This window comes from Dendropsophus ebraccatus, chromosome 7 (genome assembly GCF_027789765.1).
Source record: "Dendropsophus ebraccatus isolate aDenEbr1 chromosome 7, aDenEbr1.pat, whole genome shotgun sequence".
NCBI classification, from domain to species: Eukaryota; Metazoa; Chordata; class Amphibia; order Anura; family Hylidae; genus Dendropsophus; species Dendropsophus ebraccatus.
The window spans coordinates 116,343,502-116,358,652 of record NC_091460.1 but is presented as its reverse complement, the minus strand read 5'-3'; the positions used below and the strand labels follow the sequence as shown (position 1 = coordinate 116,358,652).

The following is a 15,151-nucleotide window of genomic DNA, read 5'->3' as shown; positions in this document are numbered from 1 at the left end:
CCAAGGGGAAGTGTGGGTGAGTGGGGGCAGATCAGGTGGTCAGAAACCTTATGGTGTCACAATCCTTGCCTTCTCCTGATTGGCTGCTGATGCCTATGCAGTAGGTTTAAATTCTGCGAGAGCTGGTCCATTCCACAGCACAACATTGCTCCGGCTTGTCACACCATCCACTGCTGAATATTGGAGAAGAGCTCACAGTGATTTGCAGCGTCATCCGGACTGCAGACAAGGTAATGCATGCTAGGGCACTTCAGCTGCATACAGATACATTATGCCAATGAGAGAATAAATGGTAATTTAATATAACGATCACATCTTATTATTTTATAGATATTGAGACGAAAATGAAAACTGCTGTGTTCATCGTCTGCCTCGTAGGCATGGCCTGCGCATTACCTGTGAGCAATTCTCTATTCCCTATTTATTTGCTATATATTTAATACCAGACATAGATGGAAGCGTAGAAGTCAATGCATCAGGATTTGGTTAATATTATTATAGTTTTTATTATATTATTAGAGATTGTGAGACTTTATCATGAGTGGCATTTATAAGGATGAGCATAATCTTAGATTGGGCGATAGATCTTTATATTTAGTTATTGCCTATATGTTTGTGCTGGCTTAAATGATTGCATATTTTTTATTTTATTTATTTATTTTTTAATTTCCAGGTTTAAAATTTAGATTATTCACATTATGCTAGTATTTTATACAATACAATTTATATATACAATGTCTGCATTTCAAAGTGTTTCTTATAGATATAGCAGAGCTGAACCTTTAAAGCAGGGATGGGGAACCTTTGGTCCTCCAGCTGTTGCAAAACTACAATTCTCATCATGCATGGGCAGCCGAAGCTAAAGCTTCGGCTGCCCATGCATGATGGGAGTTGTAGTTTTGCAACAGCTGGAGGGCCGAAGGTTCCCCATCCCTGCTTTAAAGGGTTAATTTAAAGAAAACTTGACATCAATTTTATACAGCCCAAACTATGGGCTGCATAAAAAGCTGATAGTCTCCCTAATGTAAATGATGTATAAATTCCCTCTGAACGATGAGAGATCGCTCCCTGTTTTGGGACGGCTGGGAGCCCCGTTCCCATTTGGCTTTATAACTATGATTTCTCTAAAGGTCTGCAGTGTTTTTTCTAGACTGAATGATACATCGTTGTACAGTGGGAGTGGTTCGGCAGCATGAGGATAGGTTCCCTTGTGATAACTCTAAATTACAATCAAATAACTAAATACATAAAAAAAAAATATCAGAAACAACAACCTTGGCACTATTCACACACATGCAGTTTTCTGAATAGTCGTGGTGCTCAGCACTGAAGTAATCAAGTCCTAGGTGTGCAATTCTCAGCAGATAAAGAAAAATGCAGTGGGGCACTCACCAAGACACTTTACAATTCAGACTTTATTTCATCACAGTTATACATGCAGTCAAACAAAATGGCAAGACAAGAAGAAGAGTCAGAAGGAAGCACACAAGAGCGTGAAGCGCTTGTTGCCTTTTGTTTATCTAAATCTATAACTGTGATAGAAAAAAAGCCTGTGTTTCAAAGTGTATTGGTGAGTGCCGCACTGCATTTTTTTATCTGCTGAGAATTGCACTAAATACATTTATCTGTAGTGCTTCTTCATACTTATACTTACATAATGTATATTGTATCTAACAATAGTAGCAATAGTCCAATGCATTCAATAATAAAAAGTAGAAAACATTTTGGCAATTGTTTATTACCTAGGGGGCTAATACTGATATGGTGTGGTTTATGATTTAGTACAGGGGTAGGGAACCTTGGCTCTCCAGCTGTTGCACAACTAGAACTCCCACCATGCCTGGACAGCCAAAACTAAAGCCTTGGCTGTCCAGGCATGATGGGAGTTGTAGTTGTGCAACAGCTGTATAGCCAAGGTTCCCTACCCCTTATTGAGTAGATACTGCTGTAAAGGGAACCCGTCGCCATTAAAATGCTTTCTAAGCTATGGGCATCATGTTACCGAGATGAAGAGCTGAGCAGATTAATATATATCTTTATGGGAAAATATTCAGTATAACTTGTAATTTACCATGTTTCCATGGTAAAGAGTCTATTCCATGGAGTGACACCGCCCACTGGACTCCTAACACAGAATGATCAGGGATGTCAATCAACATGTTACAAGTTATATTGAATCTTTTCCCACAAAGTTATATATCAATCTGCTCAGCTCCTTCTGCTCTATAACATGATGGTGATAGATTAGACAGCATTGTCTTGGTGACAGGTTCCCTTTAAATGGGTAGAACTTAAATCTACATTTCTTCCACTCTTGTACTAGTTTTGCTCTATACATATTGTATTCTCCTTGATTTATAGTATTCAAGTGAGAGCCACAGCAAGTCTACATCAGATTCTCACTCAGATTCCTCCTCATCGTCAGAAGAAAGATTCAGAACTGCCCCAACTGCGAATACAGCAACAGTTCAGTCTATCATCACAGAGGATTTTCAGACAGGAAGAGGAGACAGTCTACGCCGCAGACGTGCACTTAAAAGCGTAAAATATTTTATTTTACATTATACAGCAGATACAGTTATAGGCTATATTCACACAACATATAAACAATGGCCGTTGTTTTAAACGAAAATTGCATTGAAGTCTATGGACAACAATAATTGACACAAAAATAATTGACGCGATCATTATTCCGACGGCCATTGTTCAATACATTGTGTGAAACGACAGCCTTTGCTTGCATTGACTTCAATGCAAATCATTGCATTATGAAAAGAACGGACGTTGTGTAAATATAAAACAGCGACCTTTCTTTGCATAAAAAGTTTGGTGTGTGAACATAGACATAGAGTAATATAATGTAATAGTATAAAACTGCAAAACTGTGTTACCAGCAAAATAAACATTGTATTTGTACATTCAGTTTTAGATCCCTGCATACAAACTATTTCTGGCACTAACTTGGCTACATAGTCAGAGGATGTCAAATTGCATACAGACGAATGCAAAGGAAAGTCTAGGTCAGGGGTAGGGAACCTTGGCTAAAGCTAAAGCTTTGGCTGTCCAGGCATGATGGGAGTTGTAGTTTTGCAACAGCTGGAGAGCCAAGGTTCCCTACCCCTGTTCTAGGTGCTGCCAAAGCAAACAAGAGGATCTCTAGCTCCTATTTTTCTCTAGCAGATTATGCCATGTAAGGCTATGTTCACACAACGTATTTTTTCGTATTTCTACGGCCGTTGTTGCCGATTGCAACAACGGCCGTAGTTAATACGAGAAAATATGTTGGCCGGGTGTCTATGGTATACGCTCCGGCCGGGTCCCCTAGCGGCGCCGCAAACAACATGTCAGTTTTCTGCGGCCGCTATTCAGTGAATAGCAGCCATAAAAAACCCTGTCAGTGCAAACTATGAAGCGAGCGGCTGCGGCCGCAAGCTTCATACTATGCAGTGGACAGTTCTGATGCGGGCACGCACGGATGTGCCCGCATCATAACTCTGCGGGCTGAAAGATCATCTGGCCGGTACTGCAGTACCAGCCAGGATGATCTTTTCAGAGACCGGGCGCTCCGTTACCCGGCCGGGTCACGGAACGGCCAGTCTCTTAAGCCATGTGAACATGGCCTAAATGTTATGTAATGTGGCAGGATATTGCTTAATAACATGATATTACTAATGTTTTGCATACAAGGAATAATGCGTCATTTTCTTCTTTTATTTTGGTTATCCAGTCTTCAGAATCTTCAATCCAGGTGAGTACTAGACTTTCCTCTTTGACAGCATCATTTAACATAATACAAAGCATGTATAGCAAAAGTATACAAAGCATTCATGTACATGGCATTCAAATAGACTATAAAGTTCAAATGTCAAAAGAATAAATTTTCATGTGTTGATGATTCTATGGTATGAACAATATATGTTTCACTGTGATAGAGAGATGTCCCTTGTTGGTCCAGTCCAGTCGGACAGAATTATGATATGGTCATTGTCATATGGCTGTTCATGGCGGGCTTTACTGTTTACAAACTAAAGACATATAGGGGAGAATTATCAAACATAGCAACCAATCAGATTCCACTTTTCATTCCTCACAGACTCTTTGGAAAATGAATGGTGGAATCTGATTGGTTGCTAGGGGCAACTGAGCCAGTTTCACTTAACACCATGTTTGATAAATCTCCCCCAATGCGTCCATGTTAACCCGTCATCTGTGTCTGTTTTTATCGCAGTGTAAAGTGTTGTGGATAATCAGATGTGCTGTTTGTTTCCTTCATATTTATACAGGACACAAACTCAGTTGAAAGCCACCCAGACTCTTCCTCCTCATCAGAAGAGGTCGGCACAGCCCCAACTCCCGATGAAACAACACTTGTACAGGCCAGGGGCGACTCGCGCCGTAGACGTGATCTTGGACAGGTAATGTATGAAAAGCCCGAACTGTATTTTGTCTATAGGTATAAAATAGAGATGAGTGAAGCACGAGCACGCTCAGGTGTGTCTGAACCATAGCGTTCGGCATATGAATAACGGTGGCTAAAGAAGTTGGATGCGGCCCTAGAGAGTCCTGGGAAACAGAGTGTGCCTGAGGTTTGCTCATCTCTAGTCTACAACCAAACATCTTTATAGCCATGATAGATTTTTGTTTGTAGATTACACTTGACTTTTTTCACCAAAATCTGACATCTTTAGAGTGAATGTACCATTAGGTACATTGCTTTAAGTTTTTTAAATGAATGGATTAGCGCCGGCATGGTTGCTTTTTTTGAACCGGCGTTTAGCATGAAGCACTGGGGGCGAGCCTGCCGGCTCCAGTGTGAAGGAACCTCCTCCCCCTCTGTGACACAGCTCCACTGATTCTAATTGGAGCCTCATCACAGAGGGGAGATTGTCACACTTGGGGGCCGGCGGGCCAGCCCCCGCTGCTTCATGTCGGGACGGTGCTAATCCATTCATGTATAAAACTTAAAGGAGACCTGTCACCCTGGCTTCCAGGGTGAAGCCCACCTAACAATCCCCCCCAATGGAGCCCCTTATACTTAACCCTTCCTTGAAGTCCCGGTCCCGGACCCCATCCAGCCGACGAGAAATCCCAGTCGAAAGCCGTGCGCGCGCCCACCAGAGATGAGTCCGATGCCCATAGAGAATGAGTGCTCCAGTTATTCTCTATGGGCGTCAGACTCCTCTGTGTGAGTGCACACTTCGAGAGAGGCATAAGTATAAGGGGCTCCACCGAGGGGTCAGGTAGGGCTTCACCCCAGCAGCCAGGGTGACAGATCCCCTTTAAAGCGATGTACCCCTAATGGTACATTCACTTTAAATATTAAATATGAGTATATCTGTTCACCTAGTAGGAAAAGGAGATCAGCCATATTGGATCTTTCTGCTTAATTTACTAGAGTGAACGACAAAGATAACTGAAAATTAAAGGACAACTCCAGCCACAAGAAGCAGACCTGGCATATCTGTACATTACAGACACCCTATTGATTTTAGTCCTTGGTTACTTCCTCCTGTGTTGGTGTTATAGATATAATGAACAATTGCTGCCAGATTCCTCAACAGATTATAGCTGATCGCTGCAGGTCCCAGAAGCGGACAACACTGCGATCAATATATTTTATAAAGGCATAGTAACAAAACAAAACAAAAAATTTTACTTATATATTTTTAACTTATTTTACTCACATATGACCATTCCAATGTATAAAGATTTTAGTCTGATTTTCCGCTGCAGGTGGCCCATGGAAGCTCCTCACAACACTCTGAAGAGAGTGCGACCACTGAGAGCACAAGTCACCAGTCCCATCCATCTGCCAGCTCAGAAGAAGACAGCCATGAGCATAGCACTAGGAAGAACCTTCTACAAGGCATCCTTGGTCTCACTACAGCAGATCCAGACACATCTGAAGAAAGCTCAGAGGAGAGGACAACTGTGTTCCAGCCCTGAGCGTGACAGCATATCCTTCCATTACCCTTCGCTGTCCTCTGTATTACTATTTGTGTGAATGATTTCTGTTCTGTCAATGTAATTATCCATTGAGCCTGCTCAGAGTTTACTTTATACACAAGTAGGAACCAATGTCTTCTCCTCACTCACTTAGAATACAGTAACAAAATAAGATTGTCAGTCACCAAGCTGGTCTTAGCTTTGAGAGGGTCCTCAAACCAGCCCGACACTAGTGTATGCAAGTGTCTACTAACGGGCATTCACACGTTTCGTGCACGGCCCATAATTAAGGATGATGTGCAACGGAACGGACTTCGGAGTTCCCGGCATCTTCATTCATTATCCGAATGTGCAATGGAACCAGTTTCAGAGATCCTGGCATCAAAACGAATGATGAGGTCGGGAAGTCTTAAGTCCGTTCTATTGCTCAAAATCTGTAACTATGGACCATGCACAGAACGTAGGAATGCCCCCTAACCAGGGGCCTAACTACCACTGTAGCAGCCATAGCGGTTGCTATGGGGCCCGTAACATCAAGGGACTCAGTGGCCCACTCCTGCAATACACTAGACCACCTGAGCCGTCATCATTTGAAGTACCTGATGGCCAAGATGGCCTCTCGGATCCTGCAAATGTCCCTTTAAATGCAAGCGCTAGTCAGATGTTATGACTACACTTGATGGCTTAGCGGTCAGTCGGGCAGGGTAGGGGGCAATCAAAAGTTTGCTATGGGGCCCAGTCATTTCTAGTTACGCTAACTTTGCTGCTATAAAATTACAGAATTTGAGGTTCATTGTGGTTCAAAAGTATTGAAATTTGTGACTATACTGCAAGTCTAGTGATACTGGTGGATACTGATGGATCTATGAGTGATACTGGTGGATACTGATGGATCTATGAGTGATACTAATGGATCTATGAAGGCCCATCAGTTATTCCGTGGCATCCATATACCGGCTGTTTATCAATCCTCCCCACCAGAATCGTTGTTACTGTGCTTGCTCTGAGGAGAGCTAACCTAAATTAAAGAGGTTGTGCAGCAAAAATGTTTTTCTTTCAAATCAACTGTTGTCAGAAAGTTATACAGATTTGTAATTTACTTCTATTAAAAAATCTCAAGTCTTCCCATACTTATTAGCTGCTGTATGTTCTACAGGAAATGTTGTTTTATTTTCAGTCTGACAGAGTGCTCTCTGCTGACATCTCTGGCCGAGACAGGAACTGTCCAGAGCAGGAGAGGTTTTCTATGGGAATTCATAGAAAACCGAGACAGAGTTCCTGTCTCGGCCAGAGATGTCAGCAGAGAGCACTGTGTCAGACTAAAAATAAAACAACAATTCCCGCAGGACATACAGCAGCTAATAAGTATGGGAAGACTTGAGATTTTTTAATAGAAGTAAATTACAAATCTATATAAATTTCTGATATCAGTTGATTTGAAAGAAAAAGATTTTCGCTGGACAACCCCTTTAAGAATATAAATGTCTATAGTATTGGCTGCTGACATGTAATGAGCACTTCATTTAGAGACTACTTCTATAACACTAGGGACATGTATGCAATTTCCAGTGTCTTGTGCATTGCAGAAATACAGACCTTTCTCCTGCACGCATTAATACTTGATTGTAATTATCTGTATAGAATTACCTACCTTTATGTTTTACATGCATTTTTCTGACACTTTCTCTGTATTTACATCAGTCACATTTTCGTAAATTTTAGCTGACGTGTAATAAACATTTAAACAAAATAAATATTGTGTTTGGTGGTAATTTATTAAGGCAAGAACATTAAAGGGGCACACTGGAAAAAACTGGTGCCAGAAAGTTTTACAAAAAAATAAATAAATCTCAAGTCCAGTACATTTCAGCTGCTGTATGTGGTGCAGGAAGTGGTGTATTCTTTCCAGTCTGACACAGTGCTCTCTGCTGCCACCTCTGTCCATGTCAGGAACTGTCCAGAGCAGAAGAAGTTTTCTTTGGGGATTTGCTGCTACTCTGGACAGGTCTTGACACTGAATTGGGCTATAGGCTGTGCTATAAGGCTACAAAATTTGGTCTGCCAGGTCCGCCAATTGTTTTCTAATAGTCCAGAATGCAGGTGGGTTACAGACAATAGAACTTGACCGAAATACAGGAATATGGGTCAGGGTGAACATAGTAACACAAAGTAACCCCATGCTAAAGAGGCCCCTGATTTCTTCCCCATCTGTCTGACAAGAGTGGTTGGAGGCTGTTTTTGAGTCCAGCAAACAGTGCCACAGGCTCCGTTTTTTTTTCAGCAAAGCATCAGTACAGAGGTAGACTTGCATAGTAGATTTTGGTGTAAAGATGTTACCCAATATTAAAAAGGGGATATAAAGGGGCATCCAACTTTCCCTGCGACATTAAAGGGGTAGTCCGCTCAGAAATAACTTTTCATATGTTGCTGTCCATGGTGGGACTTACAAGTGATTGCATACTTGTTATTATGTATTCAGTCTCCTTACCCCAATTCTGAGCTGCTGCATTCTGCTGGGGATCTTCGGCTATCTTTTCCCTCATAAATGTAGAATTTGTGGATATAGCCAGTCTCGCGTTACATATTTAATACAAAAATGGGCCCCATTGGCGTGTATTGGGGAAAGTTCAAGCACCTTTTAAAAAATACTAGCAACTCATCCACTAAAGGATGTTGTTCCATGTTGTACACCTCCCCAAATTTATGACTAAAAATAATTTATCACTAGCCGAAATTTACAAAGGCAGTCATTGTTGGCGTTACCGTGTGAGGGGGCATTGGGAACTGGCCCAAAAATGGAGGAAGTGTAATATTGCTTCTTAGCGGATTTATGGTATTATATAATTGTAAATGGGGTAGGGTGGGATATAAAATATCAGATGACCAATAGGACCTCAGGGTGGGTATTTCAACCAACTCTATATTTAGTCAGAGCCCCCATATTTTGAGCATTTTACCCTCCTCCGCAGGATGCCAAATGTTAGGTTTGTCGTAGTCCGAGGAGGGGTTGTTTTAGATGAACTACACAACATACAAATCTATCTGCGTGATTAATAAATTCAATAACGCCTAACAAAAAAAAAAAAGATAAAAAAAAGAAAAGCTCTGTTTTAGCTTGCACAAATTCCAAAGTCAGAGTTAAATTCTAGTATCTGTGGTGTATAGGATTCTGTGGGAATCCAGTCAGTGAGCAGTCAAATAGAGAACCTGCGCCCGGCATACTAAATCTACAGCTGCTTCCAGCAGGTGTGGCTTTTGATCATAATTTACGCCTGCGAGCAGGAATAAATCATGATAAATGAGGCGCACTTATCACTTATCACTCCCCCCCAACCTGCCCATCAGGCGAGTGGGGTGTACAGGAGGCGTACGCCAGGGAGAAGGGGCAAATCTGCACCTTCTCCCTGGCGAACGTCTCAGGCGGACGCTTTGTAAATGTCGCAAAGTATAGAGTTCATGATAAATCAGCAAGGAAATATGATATGGCACTCGCTTTCAGTCCACTTTTTTTTATTAGGCCATACACAAGGAATTACCTAGTTTTCTTTGTGCACCATTGTAATGTGTATGGCATAATAAAAGAAAAGTGGACTGAAAGCGAGTGCCACATCGTATTTCCTTGATGGTTTATAATTTTTTTTGCTTTTTAAGTATTTTTTTTTTTTCAAGAGAAGCTCCTACCCTAGCCCTAAAAGCTTACCCTAAATACTGAAAGACGTTCCCTAACGTTTACAAAAAAAAAACAACCTTAGGGTAGCTTCACACGTACCGACTCTCAGCGTTAATAACGCTGCGAGTCGGCTAGGTCCTGGCAGATCACTTTCACTACATACACACAGCTGTCTGAACGACCGCTGCGTGTATGTAATTCTGCCGGCCGCTTAACCCCTTCAGCTCCCGTCCGGCTCCCACTCTTTATACATTACCTCTCCTCACTGCACGGGGTCCCGGCGTACTGCTCTCCCGCCTAAACTCCAGCCGCTCTCCGTGTAAAGAATTGACATATAATTTCTTTGCCCAGAGAGCGTCGAGAGTGGAGACCCGCAAGCCCTCTCATAGACAGTCTATGGCGCACTGAGGCAGGTGGGATTTCGCCACATTTCTTCAGTGTGAACATATCCTTATTACTGTAAATTGGTTCATCTCTAGTACTGATGTTGACTCCTCTCTTTTTACAGCTCCAATCTTCTCTACACACACTGACAGGACTCGGGCAGATTGGAGCTGTGGCAGCAAATAACTGGCATTGATGACACTGAATGCTGTGATTGGTGACATTTTACTGATCTATCAACCTGTGACATTGTGCCTCCATTCTACAAATCCGTGGGGGTCCCAGCGGACAGACCCCATTATGTCATCCCCTATCCCAGGGGTGGGGAACCTTTTCCATGTCGAGGGCCGGTCGGGCCTTAATAAAATCATTCGAGGGCCGCACTCAATGTTATACCGTGCGCGGCAGTTAGTAGCGGGGGTTTGCAGCACCCGAACAAGGCAAAGTATTGTTCCCCTAATGCCCCTGCTATTGTAGTTAACCCTCTGTGATGCCCCTTGTACCCGATTTGAATCCTTAGTGATGCCCCTGGTAGCCTAGTTAACCCCCCAGCCATGTCCCTGGTGGCCTAGTTAACCCCCCCAGTCATGTCCCTGGTAGCCTAGTTAACTCCTCAGTCATGTCCCTGGTGGCCTAGTTAACCCCCCAGTCATGTCCCTGGTAGCCTAGTTAACTCCTCAGTCATGTCCCTGGTAGCCCAGTTAACTCCTCAGTCATGTCCCTGGTGGCCTAGTTAACCCCTCAGTCATGTCCCTGGTAGCCTAGTTAACTCCTCAGTCATGTCCCTGGTAGCCTAGTTAACTCCTCAGTCATGTCCCTGGTGGCCTAGTTAACTCCTCAGTCATGTCCCTGGTGGCCTAGTTAACTCCTCAGTCATGTCCCTGGTAGCCTAGTTAACTCCTCAGTCATGACCCTGGTAGCCTAGTTAACTCCTCAGTCATGTCCCTGGTGGCCTAGTTAACTCCTCAGTCATGTCCCTGGTAGCCTAGTTAACCCCTCAGTCATGTCCCTGGTAGCCTAGTTAACCCCCCAGTCATGTCCCTGGTAGCCTAGTTAACCCCCCAGTCATGTCCCTGGTAGCCTAGTTAACCCCCCAGTCATGTCCCTGGTAGCCTAGTTAACCCCCCAGTCATGTCCCTGGTGGCCTAGTTAACCCCCCAGTCATGTCCCTTGTGGCCTAGTTAACCCCCCAGTCATGTCCCTGTAGCCTAGTTAACCCCCCAGTCATGTCCCTGGTGGCCTAGTTAACCCCCCAGTCATGTCCCTTGTGGCCTAGTTAACCCCCCAGTCATGTCCCTGGTAGCCTAGTTAACCCCCCAGTCATGTCCCTTGTGGCCTAGTTAACCCCCCAGTCATGTCCCTGGTGGCCTAGTTAACCCCCCAGTCATGTCCCTTGTGGCCTAGTTAACCCCCCAGTCATGTCCCTGGTAGCCTAGTTAACCCCCCAGTCATGTCCCTGGTAGCCTAGTTAACCCCCCAGTCATGTCCCTGGTGGCCTAGTTAACCCCCCAGTCATGTCCCTTGTGGCCTAGTTAACCCCCCAGTCATGTCCCTGGTGGCCTAGTTAACCCCCCAGTCATGTCCCTTGTGGCCTAGTTAACCCCCCAGTCATGTCCCTGGTAGCATAGTTAACCCCCAGTGTCTGCCCCAAATGAAAAAAATAAACATCCCACTCACCTTTCCTCCGCTCCCACGCTGTCCAGGTCCTCTTCTCCCTCCTCTCTTCTGTGCCGGTCTTCTCCTGCAGGCGGCGCGCAATGAAATGACGTCAGCAGGAGTCAGAAGACGTGCGCCGCGCTGGTGAGGCAGGAGCCGGCATACAACACAACTTCCTGTGTCTGTGCCAGCTCCTGCCTCACCAGCGCGGCGCACGTCACAGGAGGGCAGGAGTCAGAAGATGTGCACCGCTCTGAGGGGAAGGAGCCGGCGCTCACAGCATCCTCCTGGCAGCTGTCACAGACACAGGAGGATGCCGTGTGTGTCGGCTCCTTCTCCTCCAGAGCGGCGCATGTCACAGGGGAGCCGCGGGCCACATCCGGAGGTGTCAGGGGCCGGATGCGGCCCGCGGGCCGGAGGTTCCCCACCCCTGCCCTATCCTGTACATTGGGAATCTCAAAATATTAGTCTGGAGGCGGGGCTTGTCAATAAGCTGAGGCTTGTATGTCAATCAAGCAGGAGAGGAAGGGAAGGTAGAAGGCAAGCACAGCAGCGGCACTCCAGCTTCACCTCCTTGACCAGTCCTGTGGTGCCATTATTTTTGGCCCACCATGCTTTTCCATTGCTGTGTTAAATTTGGCCCACCTGAAGTTGAAGATTATAATATGGGTGGTCCGTAGAGCTACTTGGACTGGGTACTATATAAGAGACTATTTGGAGGACTGGCTACTATATGAGACTATGGGGGAGGGCTGGTTCTATATAAGACACTATTGGGAGGGCTGGCTACTATATAAGACACTATTGGGAGGGCTGGCTACTATATAAGACACTATTTGGAGGGCGCCTGCTACTATATAAGACACTATTGGGAGGGCTGGCTACTATATAAGACACTATTGGTGTGGGCTGGCTACTATATAAGACACTATTAGGAGGGCTGGCTACTATATAAGACACTGTTGGTGTGGGCTGGCTACTATATAAGACTATTGGTGTGGGCTGGCTACTATATAAGACACTATTGGTATGGGCTGGCTACTATATAAGACACTATTGGTGTGGGCTGGCTACTATATAAGACTATTGGTGTGGGCTGGCTACTATATAAGACACTATTGGTGTGGGCTGGCTACTATATAAGACACTATTGGGAGGGCTGGCTGCTATATAAGACACTATTGGTGTGGGCTGGCTACTATATAAGACAATATTGGGAGGGCTGGCTACTATATAAGACACTATTGGGAGGGCTGGCTGCTATATAAGACACTATTGGTGTGGGCTGGCTACTATATAAGACACTATTGGTGTGGGCTGGCTACTATATAAGACACTATTGGGAGGGCTGGCTACTATATAAGACACTATTGGGAGGGATGGCTACTATATAAGACAATATTGGGAGGGCTGGCTACTATATAAGACACTATTGGTGTGGGCTAGCTACTATATAAGACACTATTGGGAGGGCTGGCAACTATATAAGACACTATTGGGAGGGCTGGCTACTATATAAGACACTATTGAGAGGGCTGGCTACTATATAAGACACTATTGGGAGGGCTGGCTACTATATAAGACACTATTGGGAGGGCTGGCTACTATATAAGACACTATTGGTGTGGGCTAGCTACTATATGGGACACTATCGAGAGGGCTGGCTACTATATAAGACACTATTGGGAGGGCTGGCTACTATATAAGACACTATTTGGAGGGCGCCTGCTACTATATAAGACACTATTGGGAGGGCTGGCTACTATATGGGACACTATCGAGAGGGCTGGCTACTATATAAGACACTATTGGGAGGGCTGGCTACTATATAAGATACTATTTGGAGGGCGCCTGCTACTATATAAGACACTATTGGGAGGGCTGGCTACTATATAAGACACTATTGGGAGGGCTGGCTACTATATAAGACACTATTGGGAGGGCTAGCTGCTATATAAGACACTATTGGGAGGGCTGGCTACTATATAAGACACTATTGGTGTGGGCTAGCTACTATATAAGACACTATTGGGAGGGCTGGCTACTATATAAGACACTATTGGGAGGGCTAGCTGCTATATAAGACACTGTTGGGAGGGCTGGCAGCAGGGGCGTAGCTAATGTCTCCTGGGCCCCTGGTGCGAGAGGCCAACTTGGGCCCCCCCCCCTCCTTTCACGACCAAGTGATGCTATTGGTGTGTATATATATATATATATATATATATATATATATATACATACACACCAAGACAGATATTACCAATAACACCAGCATATTGGAAGAAGAGTATTATCACCATACATATTACCGCCATACTGTTACTGACCAAATCCTGTATACTGAGACCAATATTACCAGTAATACCAGTATATAGGAAGGAAACATTACTGCCACACCACAACCACTACCATCACCACCATATTGTTACTGACCAAATCCAGTATACTAAATCCCCTCATCCAGTCATATAGAGGTGGCCCCAGCTCTACACAGGTTCTATACACCATATACATTACAGTGCAGTTATATCAGGTGACTCACAGGAGACGTCTTTTCTGATCGGAGTTCTTCCCTTTTCATCTTCTCCATCCGTCCTGGGCCGTTATGAGAACTTCTCCGAGCCACGAATCCACAGAATCTGCCAGACAGACATATTAGTCTCCTCACTCTGGCACCATCCTCCTCTATATACATACTGCACATTTGTATTGGCCCCTTTACACCCTCATTTAGTGTGACCCCCTAATAATATATGCCCCCCTCTGTGTATTCCCTCTCCCCCTATGTTGCCCCCCCCCCCCAAATAGATGGCCCCTCTCCCCCCATGTTGCCCTCCTTATAGATGGCCCCCTCTCCCCCCACCCTCCCTTATAGATGGCCTCCTCTCCCCCCTCCATATAGATGGCCCCCTCTACCCCATCCCTTATAGATGGCCCCCTCTCTCCTCACCCTCCCTTATGGATGGCCCCCTCTCTCCTTACCCTCCCTTATGGATGGCCCCCTCTCCCCCCTCCTTGATAAATGGCCCCCTCTCCCCCCACCCTCCCTTATAGATGGCCCCCTCTCCCCCCTCCCTTATAGATGGTCCCCTTCCCCCCTCATAGATGGTCCCCTTCCCCCCCCCTCCCTTATAGATGGTCCCCTTCACCCCCCCGTCCTCCCTTATAGATGGCCCCCTCTCTCCTCACCCTCCCTTATGGATGGCCCCCTCTCCCCCCTCCTTGATAGATGGCCCCCCCTCTCCCCCCCTCCCTTATAGATGGCCCCCTCTCCCCCCCCCTCCCTTATAGATGGCCCCCTCTCCCCCCCTCCCTTATAGATGGTCCCCTTCCCCCCCCCTCCCTTATAGATGGTCCCCTTCACCCCCCTCCCTTATAGATGGTCCCCTTCACCCCCCCCCTCCTCCCTTATAGATGGTCCCCTTCACCCCCCCTCCTCCCTTATAGATGGTCCCCTTCACCCCCCCCCTCCTCCCTTATAGATGGTCCCCTTCA

The 15,151-nt window shown here is 45.2% G+C and overlaps 1 protein-coding gene across 1 annotated transcript; it reads left to right on the top strand.

The window, feature by feature from the left end:
• Positions 1 to 148: 148 nt before the first annotated feature.
• LOC138796993 (uncharacterized) lies at positions 149 to 7,017 on the top strand. Its single transcript, XM_069976757.1, has 6 exons — positions 149 to 230; positions 331 to 398; positions 2,362 to 2,541; positions 3,728 to 3,748; positions 4,284 to 4,415; positions 5,734 to 7,017. Exons 2-6 carry the CDS (start codon positions 345 to 347, stop codon positions 5,944 to 5,946), a joined length of 600 nt encoding a protein of 199 aa, XP_069832858.1. The 5' UTR covers positions 149 to 230; positions 331 to 344; the 3' UTR covers positions 5,947 to 7,017.
• The last annotated feature ends 8,134 nt before the right edge of the window (positions 7,018 to 15,151 follow it).